We start from the raw sequence: 23768 nt of genomic DNA on the forward strand, positions 1-23768 counted from the left end.
ACTATTGTATGTGATTGTTTTCTTTCTTTAATACCATGGGATTTTTTTTCCTACACAGTCTCATTTTGCATCTCTCTTCCTTTTGGCCTTTCAAGTACCTACATCTGTACCACCTCCAATAAAGGTTCAGAGTTTAAACGCCTACAGTGCCAAGGTGAGCTGGGTGCCACCCACTGGTGACATAAGGGGACTGATTGACAGATATGAGCTAAAGGCCTACAACAGAGACTACCGAGAACTACCACCTGTCAGAGCCACATTCCTGGCTAACGGAAACTTCACAGGTAAAAAATGCACGAAACTATTGTAGTCATAAATATAATGCATACAACGTAGCTTGCCATTGCCAGTGTGTGAATGTGTGTGTGAATGGATGGATGACTGAATGTAGTGTAAAGCGCTTTGGGGTCCTTGGGGACTGAGTAAAGCGCTATACAAATGCAGGCCATTTACAAAGACACATTTTAAAATTTATTTAAGCTCTACACCTCCCCAAAAGTATGTCATCCTTTGCTCTTTGCATTTTTACTCACTATGTGCACTATGTTGCAGAACGTTTTACTGCTTGCACTTTTGTTTTGGATGTTATACTGCATTCTTTTGAGCACTTAACAATCAAACTTAAAACAACAAACAATAGACATCACTTTACATACAGGTAAATTTAGCTTTAGTTCTGTTTGCCTTATTGCACCTGTTGTCCTTTACATTTTAGCCTTTACTAAAAAAGCATTCATAATGTCTCCTTTGCTTACTTTCTTCCTTTTTCAGATTTGTATTTCAGACAAAACATACTAGTGCATGTACTCACTGTCCTGGCCAACCCTGTTAATTTCTCCTTGGCAAGTCCCCAGGTTTAGGAGACTGTCTCCATTTGGAACAAGACACTCAGGACTACCCCAATGATGTCATACCCTGGCATTGCTCCTTTTTCTCTCTCTCTAGCTGTTGCTCACTTTTCGATCTTTCCCCACTTCATCTTTTATGATGATGATGATGTCTGCGTCCGCTGCTGCTATTCGTCCCCCCTCTCATCCACTTCGCCATGTCTCTAGGCAAATATGAAGATGAGCTCTCTGTCTCAGTCTTTCTCAGTGTCTCTCTCGCTGCTTCTCATTCACTCCCCCTCTCTTTGCCAGACATTAAGTCCACCCTGATAAGGCTTCTTCTTAATTTATGATGGCCTCAACACCTGACTGCAGAATTACACCAATGGCTAAAAAACACAGAAAAGCAAATGAGGGTGTAATGGCAGCCGAGTGGGGCCCTGGCCCCTAATTGAATTAAAAGACATGGGTAACAGTAAGGGAGAGTGAAAAAGAGAGACAAGTGCAGCGTGATTGGACACAACGGTGGGGAGACTTGGGAGGGGGTGGAAGAGAAGAGAGGGTGACTTAGAAAATACAGAGAAGGGTGGAGAGGGCCAAGACGGTGAGGACAAAAAACATCCAAAGAGAGACGGCTGAAGCTTTACAATTAGAATAGACTCTCTGTTTGCCAAGCACAGTAGATTTGCTTAGCAACAGCAGCCCATAGTTACAAGTAAAGCATTTAAATTGTGTTGTTGATGCTTGTTGATAAAGACTCAAGTAAAGGATACAAATAGGCCTGATTTGTCACAAGTAAAGCATTTAAATTGTGTTGTTGATGCTTGTTGATAAAGACTCAAGTAAAGGATACAAATAGGCCTGATTTGTCACAAAGGACTTACAAAGGATATTTTTACAATCTTTCAGGGCTTGTGTCGAGCAATACTCTATACCCATAGTGTATGTACACTGCAAATATGCATTCTGACATGTAGCTGAGTTAACAAAATTGAGTTTGTATTCTTCAAAGTTATTCTTTTTTAAACGGTGTAATGCATAAACCTTATTCATTGACATTTATATGCTCCTCTTAAGGTGTGCTGTCGGGTCTCACTCCGTCTACTCGGTACATTGTCACCGTGAGTGCCTGTTCTCCTGTTGGTTGCACTGAGAGCCTTCGTAACAACAATGGTGATAATGATTTGAGATGGAGTATCGCAACCCCAGAGGAAGGTAAGCAACAAACACATGCAAACTTTCACAGATTCATGCACCTATGAACAGAACTTCAGTGTCAGCGTCCTTACCAGTAGAAGAAATGTATGATTCTTTATGCACAGAGACACAGAGCGCAGAGACTTCTAAACACACTTAGATATGTTCAACCTGTTTCCTGCATGAGATACATAGCATATGAAAAAAGGAGAGGAGTGCTGGCACAAGAAAGGAGGAGACAAAAGAGAGGGTAAAAAGCAAAGAGAGGTTATTTGCCAGCTTGTTAAGTCATATAAAAACATGCATGAAGAAAGAAAAAGTAAAAGAGGAAAAGACATATTTTTATGTTATATGTTACTTTAATCTGTACTGGACTAACAGGCCTTGTTGGGGAGATAATGTGACGGCAGAGGTCAGTACAGAGACAGCAAAAATCAATCTGAAGTTAAAGAAAAAAACAGATTACTGTATTGATTTTCACTGAGCACAGAGTTAAGACACTGAAACATGTTAGAGAGACTGGAGAAAGAATTAATTTAAAACACACACAAATGCAGCACAGACACTTTTTTTACTCACGTATCCTTGAGTACAGGCACATTTTTCTTCACCTTATTTGAGATCAGTGAACATGAGATCATAAAATTTTCACGTTTCTCTCTTGGTGAAAACCTTTTGAAAAGTAATCCAAAGCGATGTCACTGTCTAACACCATATGAAATACTGAATTATTTATCGGTGACATTTGATGATATAGAATGATAACCTCTATAAAGCTAAGGCTTGCCATAGTTTTTCTTCACTGTTACTTAAAAGATACACTACGTGTTCATATTTACTCTAGTTCCTTATGCCGATCACTATATTTGTGTTAACATAAAAACTTGATTTTATTCTTCTATGCATCAGTTCCCGATGCTGTGTCTCCTCCAGCTGCAGTCTCATCCCCCACAGCTCTCTATGTTAACTGGGAACCTCCAGCAAGGTAACAAAAAATACAGTTTTTACCTGTCCTCTCTCACCTCCATGCTGCATATTAATATTTAACTCAAGAACCTTCACCAATGACGAGGAAGTAATAAGTACATTCTGAATTAGTAGTAAATGGACAGTATTGTAAAACAGGAACAGAATTTGGTTCTGTATTGCTTATATTTTCCCCCAGCTTGAATAAATGTGTAGCCAACATAGATTTTGGCACAAAAACAATATATGGTATAGTGTACACAATATAATAATATTACCTTCATCTCACTTTTTTGTTCCACTGATAGGCCCAATGGAGGCATTACAGAGTACCTCCTCTATCACAACAACCAAATGGTCTACAGAGGGAAAAACAGACAACACAACATCACTGGTAAAGAGGAGAGAGTGCATGTGAGGTTGTGTGTGTGTGCTCCAGCGTAACTGTGACTGTAGAGGGATGGGGCCTCGGAGTAAAGAGAAGGGGAACACTGAAGAAAGGCAAAATGGAGTGGAGGATTAGCATTTGAAAGCAGGAAGAGTGTCTGAGTCCTCACCAAGGGAATAGCACTTTGAAAAAGACGGCTAAACACACACACACATGAAAATGAAGCAGCGGAGAAACAAAGAAAACTAAACATTAGCGCACGTGCATACACACAATTTGCTTTGAAGGCTCTCACTAAAGAGATCTAAATAAGGTATGAAACACATGTCACACAACTGAGCCATGCGCCGGATAGACTCACACATTAATACAATACACATATACACATGGAATGCAGAAATGTGCATAAACACACATACAAACACATGAACAGGACACTCATCCTATACAGCTTTACTGCCCAGCAATGAGTGTCTTTCTAGGTTAATGAAGGCATGAGAGCACATATCATCCCTGCTGGGTTAATAATGCACAGTGTCTGATGTTCACAGTGATTGGAAGGATTATGAATATAGTAATTATACATTATTTGGAAGAATTGAATGTGTAACACAGAGTGAGATTACAAAAGATGGTAAATGGAGAATAGGTTTGAAACAAAGAAAGATCCTTAAAGAGAAAGAACAGTGAAGATACAGTCAGGGAAGAGGAGTATTGATGGTTGTAGGTGCAACACAAGTTAATCGTTTTGAACTATCGCTTCTCTCTTTCACTTTTTGGGTGTGTGCATTTGTGTTGCAGGTCTTGGTGTATACACCACTCATGTCCTGATATTGAGTGCATGCACTTCAGTGGGTTGCACCAACAGTTCACAAGTTACAATGCTGACTTCACAGCTTCCTCCTGGACCTCTGCAAGCACCAACTCTTACCCCGCTAGACTCTCGAACTATTTTTGTAGAGTAAGTACACACACACACACACACACACACACACACACACACACACACACACACACACACACACGTGTATTAGTATTTGATGGTAATATCTAAGCATATATACGCACAGAACTAGGGTGCACTCACATTTTTAAATTATTCGAAATGTATAAAACCTTTATTTGTATTTTATAAGTTTTGCCTGGGCAGTATACAAGGACAGAGAGAGACTAAGCAAGAGCGAGTCAGTGACCTTCTGCAGTTGTGTTTACCATGCAGAATATTCTTCTACGCTTGACCTTTCACCATTAGAGGGAGGTGACAAGGGAAGATAGATCTCTGTACTTTTTTTTATAATGTTCCCAGTTTTTCTGTATATGTGTGTGAAAGTGTGTGAGCCATTAGCGTTATCCGCTGCAGAAAAAATACATTACTACTCATATGCATGCAGGGCCCTGACCTTAGTCATGATTATGCTGCCCTGTGCCCAAAAAAGTAAAACATGCTATAATTTGCAAATCACTTAAGCCTTATATTTATTTTTAGTTAATCCAGCTGAAAAATCTTGTTCTATGGTGTCGCCCATACTTTTGTCTGTCCACAGCATTGCTACTCTTCCTGGAGTATAGGTTTCATCAAACTTACACAAAGATTACTTAAATGGACTTTAACCAAAATTGTGCTGAAGGTCATGGTCATAATTGTCATTGTACAAGCACTTTTTCATGTTCCCATGAATCACTATTCCTCCTAAAATTCAAAATTATTCGATGGCTTGAAATATCTCTTTACCATATATGTTGCATGCCACTTGTATCCTGTTTATTGCTGATGATTATGGTCTTGCAGGTAATGATCATGGAGGCAGTGGTCCTAGTTGTTGGTTGGAGCCCTCCTTTCAACATTGTGTTAACGTCACTAATATGGTCAATGCTATGACATGCTAAAGGGTTCACATATTTTCAAGCTTTTTGTGGCCTTAATTGCTTCTGAACTTCTAGTCATAATAGTCCTGAACACTTTGGTTTGGTTGTGAAAGAGATTAATTTGTCCAGGATATTAGTGTTTGCCAATGGATTTACTGTAATTCTCATTATTTTGTGCAATGCAGCGAACCAGTGGCAAGAAAAAAAAACTTCTTTCGGTCTTTCTTTCTGTACTTTGCACATTACAATAACCTGTGAATTGCTATGGATCATGAGCTGAATGAGCTCAAGTTACTGATACACTGGCTAAATATTACAAAGTAAAAATTTTAAACAGATTTTGCATTTCTTTTCCTGCTAATTTTAATTTGGATGCCAGCAACACCTTTAAAAAAGCTGGGTCAGGAGCATGTTTCCCAATGAGTTGCATAAACTCTCCTTCTAACAACTGGTTGTGAGTGTTTGGATAGTATGGAGACTAATTGCCCTAGTTTTGAAGACAGAATGTTTTTTTAATTTCTGTTTGATATACTATATGTTTATATAATAATAATAATATTTTATACGTGATCCCCGTGGGGAAATTGCTCTCTGCATTTAACCCATTCACTCAGTGAAGCAGTGGGCAGCCACTGGGCGCCCGGGGAGCAGTGTGTTGGGACAGTACCTTGCTCAGAGGTACCTCAGGGTAGCCGTTCAGTGGATTTGAATCCTCGACCTTCCGATCATGGGGCCACCACTCTACCTACTGAGCTATCCCTCATAAATAAACATTCACATATATATATAAATGTTTATTAATCTCGCTGTCACCCCCAGAGTGTGGTATGTATGTGTTCCTCAAGCTTGGATCTTCTACAAGCGGCCTGAGAGTTTGAATGTTTTGTGCAGTATCTTAGCTGTTCCTAGGATTGCACTCTTTTTCCACATCAGAAACCTCTAATGTTGTACCTGGAGTCTGGTGGGTCCTCTCTTCCAGTTTCAGGTTTACAGCTTCTAATGCTCAATGCAGTCAAAGTGTGGAAATGATGAGCCAAACCTTGGCAGAAGAGAACAGTGGAACTAAATGAGCCCCTTACAATGACAAATGCATCTACTAAGCTGATGATGATTGTTTCCAGACTCAAGTTAGACACATTACCAAATGATCTATGACTACCCCAACTCATTGACAGAGTATCGTCAGATGAGATGCTTGCAGATGTAAACACTGCTCTACGCACCATCCCCACAATTGGTATCACTGAAACCAGCGAGCTAATATACACCACTGCCACAGTAATCCTAGAAGCACTTGGGTAAGAAGATCAAGCCAAAATCAGAGAAACCTGGAGAAACATGTTAGTCAGTAAACTGAGGTGCAGTTGGCATCATATACTTGTATTTGATTGTTTAGCATTGTTTTTGTTTTTTAAAATAAAAATGCACTGCAAAAAGATTTCTTACAAAATATTCGTTCTGTGAACATGTTTAAACTACAGGTCCAGGTAGTTTATACAGGTTGGCTGTTGAAAAGGAAAATTAAATTACCTGACAGAATGCATTGACCGCCACAGTATTCCTATATAGAGTGGGGGAGTGTATTGTTTCATTTCCTGAGCCTTTAAAATGCTTTTGATCAACATATTCACTAGGTGTGGGAAGGCTGTATATTGCCTTGTTAGCACATTGGTAATAGGCAAAGGTTGAGAGATCAGACCTAGTCAATATTACTCTATTGTGTCTGTGAGAAAAGTAAGATAGCTAGGAAAAAATGTAAAGAAATAGTAAAGAGAATGAAATAATTTTTTTTGTTGTTGTTTAAAAAAAACACAGAGAAAAAATCTCTTAAAGAAAATGGGATAGGTGAAGAGAAGGGTGAGAGACTGTGAGAAAGGTTGAAGAAGGCTGCTGGAGGCAAACAAAACAGTATCAGCAGATTTATATCCTGCCCTCACCAAACACTGCCTGACTCATACACATTCATACACAACCAAGCAGACATAGGATCATATGAATACCTATACTGTCAGATATGCACATGGTCACAAATGAAAAGAACCTGATAAAACATTCTGAAACAATCTGAAGTGAATTCATTGATGCATAGATTGTGACTGGAATCATTTTCTGTCGTGTGTGCGTGTGTGTGTGCATATGTGTCTGTGCGTGTTTTGATGCATTTGAAACACCTACTGTAGCATGAAGTACCAGAAAGACTTTTGGCAAAAAAAATATTGCCAACAAGTTCCAAAAAGTTTATGCAGATAAGCTCAAAATGAGCATGTTTAAAGATGAGTGTGGTCACACACACGAGTACTGATATGGGAAGAGCCGATACATAAAAACATGTAATGATGTCCTTCTGAGGACCCAAAAAAGGTCCGATCCCACTGTAAAATTCTCTGTAGTTTATGTTGTTGTGTTGCTTGTACAATTTAGAGAGCAAAAGGAAATATGCAAGAGAACAAAAGTGCAGAAGGCAGGTTAACAGTACACTCAAACCTTCATCATCTCAAATGTTTGCTTTTAAATTTAACATTCAGAGAGGGCACCTGGCTTTTTCACACTACTTTCAAAACGCACTTTTAAAACAATTACCATAGTGAATTATTATACAGATTATTACAATTCCCCTTTGATTCAGTTTTTCAAAAGTGGACATATATCACGCTGCCAATCGACAGCATATAAATCTTATAATAAATGTGGTAGATTAGCCACAGTGGCTAATTGTGTGCTAACACACACTCATCAGTCATTCAAAAAATGGCTTTTAATGGGGGGACCCAAGAAAGGAATCCATCACTTTTTAAAATGGCCTCCCTTCGCGACCATGCCAGGTGGGTTGTACTGCCTTCAGGGATTTGTAAGAATTGCAGGACAATTTATAAAGTGTATTTTAGTGCTCCTTTTTTATGACTTTTTTTTTTTTTTACTTCATACTTCAGAAAATCTTAGTTATCAAATATCTTATCAGAGGGATTTTTACTTATAAAATGTGTAATAGTTAGTGAACACACTTCACTGCCAGCTTAAAACAGATTTAATTTAGTATATTTGAGTTTGCAAAAAAAACCAAAACATTTTGGCAAATAAGATTTTATCTTTTCTGAACAAAATCATTGTAAAGATGGAACATCTCATTTATGTTGCAGAATCCAAACACATCAAATCTGTTTAGTCATTAGTATTCAAACTTAGAACCAACAAAAGTACAGCAGTAATTATATAAATATATTTTCCTGAGTCGTGCTCTTTCACATTGGCCCCCTTTTTATAACAGCGCTAGATAGTTGACATGTCTTGATTTCCTAATGCCATTTCTGGTCTTTTTTTCTCCTCTTTGCTGGGGATGACCTTCCTGTTCTAAATATAGAAAAGGAGACACCTCAGCCTGACTGTTGAAGGAAACTGTGTGCGCAGTGTGCTGTACGTGTGTGTACGTGCCTCTGTGCACATGTAAGGAAGCCTACCACTGCACTGTGTTTACTTCAGCTGACAGAAGAAACATGGTGATGAAGGCAGACACTGACATGCAGATACTCAGAGCAGTCTGTTTCAGCCGGGACTGCCACAGACACAGACACACATTTCACTCCTTTTTCGCGTCTTATTTTTATCTTGATGTTTTAATTCGAGCGTTGTGCAGACCTCTGCACTTAATGGTAATGTATTCATAAAGTTTGGCATTGCTCACCTGGTCGAGCAGGCAAGCCATATGACAAAGCCTTACTGCAGGGGCCTGGGTTCAAGTCTCCCCAGGATGTTACCCATGTGGTATCACCCCCACTCTCTCCTTCCTTTCTTGTCTCTTACTATCCTGACCATCAACATTAAAAAATGCCAAACATATATTTATACGAGTTTACAAATCAAATACTATTATTTATTTAAAAAAACAAACAGGCATTATTAGATACTAACAGACAGTCAAGACGATTCAAGACGTCCTTGAACCTCATGAGGGTTGCAGTTTAGTTTCATTTGTGAAAAACTCGAAAAGTTGATTCTGTTCATCTGGACATAGCGTTTTCTTAGCGAACAGAATCAGGTTTTGGACATTTACTTGCCTGGATGATTGAGCATGCATCAATTTGTGAAAAACCAAAATGTAAAATGTTTTGATCAAATGTTAACAAAAGCCAATACTTCTATATATTTAAAGTACCAGGTTTTTGCAACACGATGAAAAAAAAAACGTTAAGCAGAGAAGTGATGCAACTAAGTCTACAGGGGTTTTTTTTCTGTTGTATAAAGTCCTAAACTATATTAGATTTTAGGTAAATAGGGAAAAAAAACATAAGTAAATGATTAATAGGAAATAACTGGGAACTGGCTGAATTATAAGTATAGTCATATTAAAAGTGTTTCCCACTGGGCTACAGTAAAGTTTTCACACTAGGATTTTTGAAAAGCAGAAAAGTGAAAGGTCGAATTTATTTTATGTTTATTTTTCTCTTCATTTCTAGGTGGTCACATCCCTCTCAGATAAATGGTGTTTTGGAGTTTTATTTGATCTTCCTGTCTCATGACAGTGCAGAGCGTGTGCTAGCCTATAACAGCTCTGAAGTTTTTGAAGACTACACGCTCCGCAACCTAACCCCTGGAACTCTTTACACCATCACAGTAGCTGTAAGTCCATTGCGCCTTAATTTTGACTTTCAATTTGTTCGTTTGTATCATATTCATTCTTATGTTATTGTTTATGTGTGTGCATGTGTATGTGTGTGCATGGCAGGCTTGTACAGGAGGTGGATGTACTTTAAGTCCACCAAGCCAGGCTCAGACTGAAGAGAGCACCCCTGAAAATGTCCCTGCACCACTGGTCACTCCTTTGTCCCCCAATGCGCTCAATGTCACCTGGACTCCTCCTGACACTCCGAATGGTGAGAGGGTACACACCTACACAAAAATACAAAACCATGGATTTTTTTAAAATAAATTGTTATCAAGAATAACATGAGCATTGAATGAAGTGGAAGAAGAAGAAGAATGTCATGATGATAACAGCATGTGATATTAATAGACCTGAAGAACTGATTAAAAGGTGATGCTATTTACCATAACCCTGTGTCTATGACATAAATACAGATATAAAGGTTTGTCCGTGTTTCAAGGATGCTGTTCCTGTTACCGTGAAACAGAAGATCATTTACATGTGAGTGAGAGGAATCAGTTGAGTCTCCAGGAGTAGAGAAGAAGAAGAGGGAAACAGAAAGAGGAACTAAAAAGAGAGAGCACAAAGGACTCATAACGAAAAGAGAAAGAGACAGAGACAGGGTGAGAGAACAAACAATTTGAGATCGAGACTAATAGAGACCGAGAGGGAGAGGACAGCGCTTCACCAAGCTCCTTTAAGTGGATGAAAAGTGCTCCCTTTTGACTAAAGAGAGAACTGCAGGCTGAAAGAGCGTAGACTCGCTGTGATGGCCTTTCTCTCTGTTTTCTCTACTCCTCTACTCTCTCCTCTTCTCACCTTTGTCTTCTTCACCTGTCCCCAGTTAAAATCTGGGGGGAAAGTGTATTTTAAGAGTCTAAGGTGTCTATTTAAAACAGAATTTAAAGAGTTAAAGTGATCAAAAAAGGAGCAGCGTAACTACATAAGCTGTGTGGTTTATTTAGAGAAGGCAACGAGTGATCCGTATTCTATTAGTGTGATTCTCTCTCGTAATCAAAATTTGCAAAAGACTGATATAATCTTCTGAAAGGGAAATAATAGATATGGATTTGTATTTCTTTCTTTTTTTTTAAATGTTTCAGAATTTAATTCTGTTTTCATCGTCCCACATCCTATAAATCAAAAATCAGTGCATGTATGTCTTCAGTCTAAGGACAGAATGCAGAATTCACCTGTAGGTAGAAAAGAAACATGGGGCATCCCAGTTTGTAGAGGTTAAGAAGTAACGTCTGCATTCTCTCTTGTGAACTGTTAATGCAGCTGTGTTGCATCTCTTTTACTTTTTCCCGATATCGTCCATGGCCTGCTAATTGTTGTTGTGTGTTCCAATGAAAATACACATTAATCAGCATAAGCTAAAACGCTGTCTGTGATAAAAGCACAGAAATACTCCCAAAGACGTGAAATGCATTATGAAATACGTTAGTAGTTACTGTAAAAGAGATTGGCCCCACTTTTTTAAACAGTTTATCTTGATTTCTGAATCGACATAGGTCAAGTCAGCAGATGTTTGCTTTGAAATGAACTCATGTGTTTTAATACAACTCTTAAAGGTAAGTAGTTAAATAGCCGTGAAAATACAGTAAGTTTAAGTAACATTATGTATGACATGGTGCACTGAAAATGATGTATTTATCGATAATCTCAAGGACTATATCAACAAATAGTATATCTCATGAAACCAAATTAATTAAGCGAAGAAAACCCCTTGATCCCCTCCCATTTCACAGTCTCTTGACATACCACACACACTACCACATATTATCAAATGTTACTGTCATGCTCGTTAAAGTATGTGTAATTCCACAATGTGTGTGTGTGGAATGTGAATCGTGTGTGTTTTACGCTTAATGCCACACGAGTGCATTTTGCACCATAAACCCTGTGATGTGTGAGCATATTAGCCTGGATAAATTACTTAAAGCTTTTCTCAGTTGATGACAGAAATTTATAACAAGGGAAACACTTAATCATGATTACCCGATTATCTCGTGCTTAAAAAGCTTTAATTTTTGCTCAGAAAAGAAGAAGAGATCAGTACGTTTTTCCTCACTAACTCCTTTTTTCATACAAATGGATGGCAACAACCACGATGATGATGGTGATGGGTTCCAGAAGACCTAGATCCTATGTTATTTTCTCTTTCTCTCTTCCTTCCTCTCACTCTTTCTCCCCCCTTCTCCCCAATTCCGCAGGGATTTGTGGGGGATAATCCTCTCGGGGATTAGGTCGGGGCAACACGCAGACAAAGAGGGGAAATAAGCCTGTTATGCATTCGCTGCTTCATTTCCCAACCTGTCTTTATTACAGCCTATACTGATATGGGCTTATTCACACACACAAGCACATACAGATGTCCGCGCACATATGCACACGCTCTCACACGCATGTGATTGGCCACATTAAGAGCTCCCCAGATGTAGCTTGTGTCTGTGGGTTTTTTCGTGTCTTCGTTTTCCTGATAGGTGTGTATATCTCTATTGAGCAATAATAAAACCCACACATGATTAAAGCAGAATAGACTCTTAGTTCTTAGCGCTGATCTTTTGAGCCCCCTGTATGCATTTTTATTAAGGAAAAGCACATTTGGCACCTTACTGTTTCATTTTTTTATTAGGTGGATGTAATGTAATGTAATGATTGTGCTGGTGTGTGTGGGTATGGATACGTGTGTACAAACTACATATGTGCAGTTTGTCCGTGTGCAGGTTAGAGTGTGCACACCTATTTGCACCCTTATTTGTGTGTGTGTGTGTGCGCCCATTCATCGTAGTACAACTGTCCTTCTTAGGGCTTTTATCCTCCTAACACTCATGGTTACATTTGTCATTTCAGTGCTGTTTCTATCATTGGATCACTCTACCTGACTGGCAGGTCTGCAGCCCCTAAGTCAGTTTTCATTTGCATTGTAATCCAGTGACCCAGACTGCATCCCGTCATAGTAAATCTCTCTTTATGATTGTAATGCCTCACACTATGGATGCAGTATTATTGCATATGAGTGACCAATCCAAACAGAGTGTAAAACTATCTCAGTATAACTATCTTCTGAAAACCTACAGGAAATGATCTCGATGAAAGCTTGTAATGGTTATGATTAGTTGTGATACTTAACATCACTGTCTAAATCGTTGCTCTTGGTCAGAGGTTATTCAGGGCAGGGGATGTGAGCAGAATGTGACAAGGAGCGGGAATTCCATGTTCAATAGACTTCTTTTATTGTAATAAATACTAAGGATTGTTAAGAAATGTCAGTTCTATTGTTGCCTGGGGTATTTTTTCCCTGTTATTTAAATTTTTATTCTGTCATGTTCTAATCAGATGTGTTCTTTTCCCAGGTATTATAACTAGCTACGGTCTCTGGCTGGATGGAGTTCTCATTTTAAACACCAGTTCCTCCCAGAGGTTCTTCTTGGTGGAGGGACTCTCTCCTTGGAGCCGGCATGTACTCAGGCTGCAGGCCTGCACAGCACGAGGCTGTGGCAAGGGACCGATGGTCAGTCAGTGTTATAGCATATAGTATAACAAACTGTAAGATGCTTTGTCATATAGTAATGCCTTATAAATAATTGTGTTGTTGGTGTTACTGACCGAATATTGGCTTTTGAACTTATTTTTAAGAGATACTTGAGAAAGATTTATATCCAGGGTATGGAAGTAGGCAAAACTGACCGGATCTAATGATCTGACAAAGAAAAAGGGAACAACGGGACTGTTATTGACACACAGGGGAGATTGGTGATGAGAGGTGGAATTAATTAAATTATGTGGGTAAGAAGCAGAAACAAAAGCAGGAAGTAACCACAGCTAGAAACATGAGAAAACTGAACTTTAAAGTAAAACCTCCAACAACTATCGCTGAAACACTGAAATATGAATACTAATTAAGATGATAGAGACAGTTGAACACAGAAGGCACAAGCAGAAAATAAAACAAGAAACAACTAAAAACTGGTGAGTACCACAGGGACCATGACATGAAACAGCAGAGTATTTTTCAACATGAATTCTAGTTTCTAACAAAAGTATGAAACACAAAACACAACATTACATTTTTGTCAAATACACCCGTCAAATTTAGCGTAGCAAAAGTTTTATAAAATTATGCATGAATTATTTTCATGAGTTTCATTAGCGCTTTAACTAATGCACAAAATCATATGTGGCAATGCCTGCACACACGTGTGTCTGTGTGTACGTGTGTGTCATTGGGAGTCATAAAGGTGATCGATTCTCTCGGCTCAATAACGAGGGTTGGCGTGGCCACGGTGACATTTGGTAGGAAATGCCACTTCATTTTCAACGACGCCTCTGACAACAGGCCATATTTTGGGGCACTTTTCCAATACAGATGCCATGTTTAGTCAAACACCAGGAGAACTGCTGACCTAGCAGAAAAAGAGAAGAGGAGGGTGAGCAGGTGAAGGAGGGTGAAACAGGATGAAGTGGAGAAGAGGAAGAGGTGATAGGATGGGCAGGAAAAGGAGAAAAGGATCGGAGAAGAAGGGAATTTCAGGCAAAAAGAGTAAATGATGAGGACAGAGTAAATGGCCAGAGCAAAGTGAGAGATGAGGTGGAAGGGAATCGAAGGCAGCAGAGGAGAGTCAGACAGGAAGAAATGAGACAGAAGAAGACTGTAATGATGAAAGAGGACGGAAAAATGGTGGCAGAGATAATGCCGGCCACTTGTGTAGAGTGGTTTCATCTGAAAATGCTTAGTTTTAACATTTCAGACAGGTTGTATCAGACTGAGAGAGGCATTATTTTCAGTTTTTTGTATTTCTCCAATAGCTGTTGGATGAATGAGTGTTAGTGGAGCTATGATAAAAATGCTACATATCTGTATTCTTCTATGCATTTTGATATCTGTGTTCTTCTAAGGTGGATGTGCGTACATTAGAGATGGCCCCAGAAGGTCCTATACTGTTGGAGCTGGCCAATCAGAGTTCAAGATCTCTCAGAGCACATTGGACAGCCCCTCCTAAAGCGAATGGGAACCTTAGCTACACAATATACTACAAAAGCAAAGGTAACAACGAAAAGCTACATCTTTATCTTTACACATGCACAGGTCTCATATAGTATTTGCCAGGCAACAAACCCAACTTTATCTGTAAAACATTCACATCACAACTGTGGAAGTTGTAAAATGTGAAAGCCTCATTTTCTGAATAAAGATATGGATATGTTAATAATACACAGTCATTCCTACCGGGGTAAAAAGTAACATATAGATAGTAACATATCTGTTTTGCTTGAGACTCTGCCTATTGTGTAGACATATCCGCACTGTTTTTGGAGGGGTGGGGTAGGGTCAAAAAGGCTTTACAAAGACGTAAAGCCTTTTTATCAAGATAGAAATGGACATGTCAGTACAAATGCAAATTGGAATACACAATCACACTTCTCACTCACAAAGTCAGCTTGCACTGAAAGTCAGCCATGTAATGGGGAAGTAATCAAGAAGTAATCAGTATACAGTAGCATAGAAATGACAAGTTGTTGTTTCTTTTTGATACTGTGTCAATGATTTGAGGAAATGACATGGGAGTATAGACTATAAAAGTGGTATGAAGATAGGAGGAGGAACAAAGTCAAGTTGCAATTCAATAATAGTATAAAGAAAAAAGGGAGATGAGAAGCTCATATTTCCATAGATGGATTAGAAAAGACAGTAAAAACAATGTAAGATATGAGGAGCAGCAATACCACGGGGAGACAACAAAAGCAACAGATAGACTGGACATGGCGAGAAAAGAGAACACGCATATTCACATTTTTTCAGTTACGCATATTCACAAAGTCTCTCCCTGTCATACACACTCACTGTCAGGCACTTTGATCTATGCCTCACAGAGAACCCAACAGATGAGTGGAGAGAAGGATAGAAGCAGTGTGGAAGGAAAAGAGAGACAGTGTTTCGCTCTAGTTGCCCATAACCTCCTGTTTCTTTGATACAAACGGCCTTCATCAATCCACACAGAATTACGTGTGTGTGGGTGTGTCTGTATAAATATATTGGATAGGCTTGCTTACTATGATTTTCTGATCCCTTTTCTTTGACTATCCTTGCATAACCTCAATATGGAGACCTCTCTCTTTTGATTACTCTCAAGTTAATCTCAGTGGGGGGTTTTCTCTCTCACGACCTCTCTCTCGTTCCTCTTTCCTTTTTCTTTCTTTTTTTATGCATCTCTTACAAGTCACTTTTCTGTCTTTAGAGTGGTAACACTAATAAAAAACATTCACTGTTTTTCATTATCTTTAGCTATACATTGCTTGGCCTAAGACCTTACATGTCTTTCTTTCTCTGTCTCTTAGATGGTGATGGTGCATTGGATGGAGGTACAGCAGCAGGCGTCTGGTTGTCTGTGACAGACCTGCAGCCTTACACTAGCTACAGCTTCTGGATCAGAGGCTGTAATACACAGGGTTGTATTGAGAGCCTGCCACTCAGTGTTACTACACTGCCAGCAGGTACTCACACGCCAAAGACTTTCTTATCATTATTAATTTGATCATTACTAGAACTGCATAATTTTTTCACTGTGTCACAGTTTCAAATATCATGATCATCCATCGAAAGGCTCTAAAGGTTTATCCAACAGGTGCTCTTCATTGCTTCAGTTTACATCGTTCTTGACCTGCTCTTAGCTGGTTACACAAAAACCTGAACTTGCTATGCTAGATCAGCAAAGTTTAGCAGGGGCACCAAGGAACTGTGTCACTCCTTTGAGCAAGAAACTCATATAGCGAAATGCTACTGCCTGGTGAGGTATAGTTCAGAGTAGGGGTGAGGGAACTCCAGGCCTCAAGGGCCAGTGTCCTGCAGGTTTTAGATATCACCCTGGGTCAACACACAAGAATCAAATGATTAGTTCATTACCAAGCCTCTGGAGAACTTTAAGACATGTTGAAGAGGAAATGCAGCCATTTAAATCAGCTGTGTTGGATCAAGTCTAAAACCTACAGGACACCGGCCCTTGAGACCTGGAATTCCCCACCCCTGGTTTAGAGACTTGAACTGCCTGAGTTTGAGTCCACTTCAGACCATTAACTGAGTATCATTGTCCCTACTCTCTCCCTGCTTTCATGCCCACTGTCTGCATTGTCTATTTAAAAAAGGCTAAAACTATCAAAGGTAGATTCTCATAGGTGCAGTTTTCTCATTGCTTTCAACATCCCTGCAATTTTTACCAAATTATTAAACATTATTTATTTTCTCAATAATGCTATTTGTTTTTTTCCTCATTTTTTTGCATTTTGAAATTATTTAATCCTTTAATTTAAGTCACAGTTGATCTACAACAAATTAAAATTAAAATCCTTAGAAAAAAAATGATGATAATAGTATGACTGTGGTATTGAAATTTTTCTAAGGTCTTAATTAAATGACTGTTCTAGTAGATTTGTTTCTCACGCCACACACAAAACATGAACTGTGGCGATATTTTTAAGATTACTTTGATTTTAATTGCTGTTCTTGTGAACTGGAAAGGTTTATTTTTATAGCTTGCTCTGCAAAGGAAAAAAAAACAATTATTCACTGGAGTCGACATACACATCATTGACTTGACTTAATGATGTGAAAACATATTTCTGATTTACACAGCCTGTGTGTGTGTGTGTGTGTGTGTGTGTGTGTGTGTGTGTGTGTGTGTGTGTGTGTGTGTGTGTATTGTAATCGTGTAGAATAGAGACTGATTGTGCATACTGATAAATGTCAAAGCTGATCAGAGCAGTCTGGAGATAATTGTAACATGCACACACACATACAAACACACACACACACACACCTATAGACACACATTTTACCACTTTAGCTAATGTTATCAAAAGGGTTGAATATGTACACCCTTGCACATACCACACCCATGTCTTAGTGAGTCAACAACAAAAGACAGACTTAGGAAAGTTCTCCTGTTCAAGTTCAAAACAAAGGCATAAGAAAGTATAAATTTTAAATACCAGACGTTTCCTCTCTTTCTACCTCTATGCCTCTGGCATCTCTTTAGACTTCTATAAGGCAAACTGTCTTGATGCGTCCTTGTTCTATGAAAGAACAGAGAGAAGATAGCGGAGCAAGAGACAGAGGAGCTGAGGAGGAGGAGAGCAGAGAGAGAGAAGTGAACATAAAAGTGCATAGTTTAAAACGATTAGTGACACCTCTGATATTGTACCTACTAACACAGCATGAGAGAGACACAGGCTCACCAACAGTGTGTTTTGCGTGTGCATATCTGTACATATATGTGTGTGTGTGTATGTCAGAGAAGCAGGAATCATCTTTTGATGAATTAGCTAAATACACACACTCAAGGAATGAACTGGGTCATTAAAAAATCCACTGAATCTCTGAATGCAAATCAGAGGGTCATTTTAATCTAAATCTAAGTTCAGGTGTATCGTATCAATTCAGTAATTTGTTAAATGCTTGTTTGACTGTAAAAGAGCAGGATCTCCATTTCCGCGCTTTCCGTGTATTTTCCTACTAATCGACTGCTCACTCCATTCTGATAGCATTGTGGTGCCTTTCGAGTGACAGGATGTTCACTTGACCTATCCTAATTTGCTTATAATGCTGCCTCTTGAAACTCAGCAGGCTTTTACCCAACTACTGTTGATCTAAAATGAAGACGTGTTTTTTCAGGTGTTTTTTCATAAACACGGGTAAAATAAGAGCAGCCAATTTGGTCTGGTTTGAAATGGAGAGCAGACAGCCTACGAGAAGCAGTCATTAAGTCAAGTGCAGGTGATTGTTTGCACAGTTGTAGGAGAGGTCGACTAAGACTGGTGGTACAGAATATATAAGGTTGATAAAAACTGATTAGAAATAAAGGCCAAAGTTGGTATTAAATAGCCAATTAAGGTAATCCTCTGATATCTGTTGTGTTACACTCATATTTTGTTTTCTGTTTCTTAGTTTTCTGTTTTCCAAGCTTCCTTTCCTCTAAGGACTTAGTAAATCTTGTGAGCGAGAACTGGATAAGGATAGTGACACAATTGCAAACATAGCCACAAATAAGCCTTTAAAAAATGGACAAGTCACATCTGACACACATACATGGTGATTCTTTAGTTGTTTTGTTTTTTGTTTTTAAAAAGGGCTTTTGTGTCATGTTTTTAAAATCGATGTGCTTTGTGTATGCATTAATATAATGAATGTATACTAGAGGGTTGAGTTATGTTGATGGACCACCACTAAATTATTCTGAATCCACATTGAAAGTGTTATTTTAGGCTTTTCTCACACATCGTGTATGCCTGTGTGCAGTTGTAACAGCCATCTTTAGAATAAGATGTCTTCAGCAATCAGTCTTGTTGAAGTGGACATCGCACAATTTTTGATTGAAGGGTCACTTTATACATCGGAGGGCCTGCTCTTATTTCACATAGTCAACAGTGCAGTCACTCTGATTTCCATCATGTACTTGTTGTTTGCAGCTTATCTCATTTTATTCTGTCTTTGCACAAATGTTCTGTGTTTCTGTTCAGCTATCATATTGATTCTGGCTTGTTTACTGATTTTCCAACACTAAGACTTTACTGTCACACTGAGCTAAGAAGACGTGGACTTTGTGGATTTAATGCAGTGTGTGTATTTGTATGAATGTGAGAGTGATGAGTATATCTGGTTGTGCTTTTTATACTCCACACTGTGAGAGGTGTCATTGCGTTACAGTGAAGTTGATCAGTTAGATGAAATGGACATACCTTTTTATGTTTTTTTTGTTTTTTTTTCTTACTCTCTAAATGTCTAATCTTTTCATTTCACCGACTGACTTCCTCCATATTTTTGTACTCCCCTGCTCCTTCTTCTTGTCTTCTTCTCAACATACTTTCTTCCTTCTTAGCCCCTGATGGATTGTCACCTCCAACTCTAGCCCATGCAACTAATGCCAGTCTGAACGTGTCCTGGTCCGCCCCTGTCAACTCTAATGCACCAGGCCCACTCTACTACAGTCTGCAAATGAGGACATCCCCACAGAGGCCTATCATAAGGTGAGAGACACCATAAAATGCAGAGTCAAAGCAGATGGACAAGTTTGCAAACCGTTTTCCACAATGCATAAAAGTTTTCTGAGAAGAGTAGCAATAAAGTAACTGGACACACACACAACAAAGTACACATATTACATACTCTAAATATCAGAAAATGTGCATGTGCACATAGCCTACACATGCACATATAAAGGAGCACATTATACAGCACAACTGTGAATATGTCACTTCAGTAGGACATAACATCAGAAATCCAGAGAGGGAATGACAGGATGTAGAGTCAGAAAGACAAAAAAAACCAAAGACATGGAAGAGAGAGGGAGACACGGGCAAAGAAAGTGTGATAGAATAAAAAGAGGGAGAGAGGGTGTGCATCTGATATGTATTCATTACATGCTTCCTGACAACAAATTGCAATTTAATCCAAGAAGAGGAGGCTCTCATTCTGTGGTAATAAATAAATGACTAGCTACATGTATTATATATCAGACAGCCATGCCCTCCTCCTCCTCTGCTATGGAAATCTCATTGTTCTCTGATTTATTCATTCATTCATCCCTTCTATCCATCTGAAGCTAAATGGTCAACGGTCGCTCATTTATGACAATATTCTTTTACTTTGTCCTAGATTCCTTTGTATGATTATATGATGGGCCAGGTAAGGCATGGGAATAAGATAAAAGGCTATGGAAAAAACTGTACATAATGCATAGGCAGCCAGTGTTTAGGAACCCTATGAAATTTGGGCATTATTATAATGTTTTACTTAAAATATATTTGAATTTACACTTTGGAATCTATTTAAGAAACAAACCATTTTTTTTAAGTATAATGAAATTGTTTTTTTCAGAAACCTTTTGCTTTGACACCGGTAACTTTTCCCACTGAAGTATGAATTACATACTTTGTGACTATTCAGATCCTTTTTTTTTTCACTTCTCACATGCACATCTCTCTGGCCTTAAGTGTACGCTAAAAGTAATTTAATAACTACGTACAATGTTGACATGATTAACCTAAGGAACGTAAGAAGCTGTCCGGTGCTGAATCTCTCTGATGAAGCATTAAAGAGTAACATTTGGTCTAAGGTAGAAAGTATGGTGTTGCATATGTTTTTATTTTTAAAAAAATGGTAACTCCTGCAACAGTAAAGCTTTGCTAGTAATTCAGGAAATTTTCCAGATTGGTTTCTTCATCAGAAAATCTGAAAATGAAGTTTTGTAACATCAGATTTGTGTCCACTAAAACACAAGAGCATGCAAAGTGCAAGATCAGCATATTTAAATCTGCTGTCACTCTGTGACCACCAGGTAACAGAGCACATCACAGACCCAAATACATGTCCATGAATGAATTTGTGCTTGTGTCCATCCACTTCTAGGCTTTTGGAAAATGCAACAGACACCTTTTCCTATTACTTAGAGGGCTTATCACCATACACGCCTTACCTGTTTAGAGTGGTGGTCTCGCATACACACGGGAAGACGGCAAGCCTCTGGACAACCCTTCGCACTGCAGAGGACAGTAAGTGGACATACTCACACACACTAGTGCCCAAAACATTTTACATAGATTTGTACAGACAGCTTCAATGCGCATAAACTATGCAAATATCATTTAAAAAAATAAATAAATGTTTCCAATAAATAACCATGAAAACAGTAATAATTTCTTTAAATAAACATGTTACGGGTCAGTGAAACTGCTGTACTGCTTTTTTGTAGGTTACCTATTGGTACTGGTTTCTGGTATTGTTTTGTTGTATTTCAAGGTGTATCTTGTGTCAAGTCCTTCCAAGTTGTGCGACTGACTGCGAAGTGGTTGGCAGTGATAGGCTTCTGCGGTCCACCTGTTTTGCTGTGTTAAAGTTAAACTCAAGGAGTCTGACAGATCATTAGATGATCATCTAAGCAATAGACTCATTAGACAATAAACATGTGGCTTCGGCTTAGTTCTCTTTTTTGCGACTCCCTCCAAGGTTTATTTTATAAAAGTATAAATGTTTTTTCAGTGGAGGTGTGAAATGAGAGGGAGAGAGAACAACTAAAGCTGCAGAAGGTGGTGAAAACACGGGCTCAAACAGCGCTGGGTGAAACACACAGACATGGGGAGTTTCACATACTGTAAGGTGTGTGTCTGTGTGTGAGTGACCTAGCCAGTGTCATTGTGGGCTAATTGCTGTAATAGAATCATATTAGCCACTGGAACAGCCTCCTCAGTGCAAAGTTATAAATTAATTAGTACCACGCTATTATCACATACATTATCATTAAGCAGGTGAGATTTGCATACATTGATACGCACACAAACACAAATGTGTACAAAACATGTATGTGTAGTGTACGTATACATACGCAGTGACACGAAGACAAGTGCAGTTACACATATACCATGACATACCATGCACGCACACACCTATTCATACACACACAACTGCAGCCATTTAGGATGCATTAAATTATGGCCCTGCGCTTTTCTCATTGCTATGCAGAATTGAATTCCCTCTAGCAAACACACACTCACATGCACTCACACACACACAGGGCTTTTGTTACACTTGTTTTTGTTGCACTCGTGTTTCTGTTTGTGTCTTGACTATTAATGCAAGAATGAAAACATTCTTAGTGTCTCTCTGTCTCACGCTGAGAACGTATGTGTCATGCACATGCATAAGTCCTTGGCCTTCTCATCGATAACAGACCTCCTGATGCTCAGTTACGACACTTCATGCAGAGATGCAACACAAGGCTTTGGGATGCTACCTAAACTGCACCCAGTTGCCACAAAGATCAGACAGATTTGTGTATTTATTTTGACAATAAGCATGTATGTAATGGAGCAATCTCTTTGCACTAATGATACCAGCCATTTATAAGCATTTATTCCTGTTCACGACTTTTGGTGTCATATTGGATTCAAGTAATTATTAATAAATAAATGTCACATTTGACATGAATTTTCAATTCTGCATCCTTTAAATGTAAAAATGTACATTTTTAAAATATTCATTAAAATTGTTTTACCATAATAATGAATACAGAATAGGTGTAAAAGTTCTTAATAAAAAAGGGATTTAAACCTATGATGGGAGCAAGCCACATTCAGGCAGATTGGATTTCCCTTACACTGATGTGTAATTTGTCACCGTAAACCATCTTCTTATCATCCTAGCAGGGAAAGAAAAGAGGGGCTACATTCTCTGCTTAATCTCGTCTCTCTCTCATACAAGAATAAATGACAACCTTTTGCATTTCATTTGGTGATGTAACGTATAGTAAGGCTAATAGTTTGAATTTTATATTTGTTGTCCTGCATTTGTGGAATTCATACACGCAGCGTTCATTCTGACATAAATCTCAAATCTGAACACAGCGACAGACATATATACATTCACTGAAAGTCACACACACATTCACACAGTCGCTCAAGTGACATATACTGTACATTTGATCTTAACACACTTAGTCATTCTTTATAGAGTGGTCCTTTGGGTTTATCCTTTTGAAGGAGATCATTCTAACCTGATCTCTATGTGCAAGTGTGAGCTGTAACCTTGTAAGTTTTTCACTTTGGCAGAACACTGTATATAATATAGCGTGTGTCGACACGAACCATTTTTAACACTATGGATATGATCTCACTTTATCCACATTTATATACTGTTACTTCTTTCTCTTACTTCTTAATTTCTGGGTTTTTTTCTGTCTTTTTCTTCTTCTGTTGTAATTCCTTTTCCTTTCTCCTTCTTTCTCTTTTTTTTACATTTTTTACAGAATTGTTTCACTTTTTGAGGGTGATCAAGGAAAAAATAGCATAAAAAAGGGGTGAAAAAGTAAAGAGAGGAAAAATAGAAAGAGAAAAA

The 23768-nt window shown here is 38.6% G+C and overlaps 1 protein-coding gene across 7 annotated transcripts in view; it reads left to right on the top strand.

Moving 5' to 3' along the window:
• ush2a (Usher syndrome 2A (autosomal recessive, mild)) overlaps positions 1–23768 on the top strand; it is a 215815-nt gene that overhangs the window by 100739 nt on the left and 91308 nt on the right. For all 7 annotated transcript variants that reach the window (XM_076881888.1, XM_076881902.1, XM_014413372.3 and 4 more), the window contains 12 exons: positions 96–284; positions 1905–2042; positions 2934–3009; positions 3299–3384; positions 4180–4339; positions 9696–9858; positions 9965–10112; positions 13243–13400; positions 14786–14933; positions 16226–16381; positions 19759–19906; positions 21288–21430. In XM_076881888.1, the coding sequence (XP_076738003.1) occupies positions 96–284; positions 1905–2042; positions 2934–3009; positions 3299–3384; positions 4180–4339; positions 9696–9858; positions 9965–10112; positions 13243–13400; positions 14786–14933; positions 16226–16381; positions 19759–19906; positions 21288–21430 (1713 nt within the window). The remainder of the gene's footprint in view (positions 1–95; positions 285–1904; positions 2043–2933; positions 3010–3298; positions 3385–4179; positions 4340–9695; positions 9859–9964; positions 10113–13242; positions 13401–14785; positions 14934–16225; positions 16382–19758; positions 19907–21287; positions 21431–23768) is intronic.

The sequence above is a fragment of the Maylandia zebra genome, linkage group LG1 (assembly GCF_041146795.1).
Source record: "Maylandia zebra isolate NMK-2024a linkage group LG1, Mzebra_GT3a, whole genome shotgun sequence".
Classification (NCBI taxonomy): domain Eukaryota; kingdom Metazoa; phylum Chordata; class Actinopteri; order Cichliformes; family Cichlidae; genus Maylandia; species Maylandia zebra.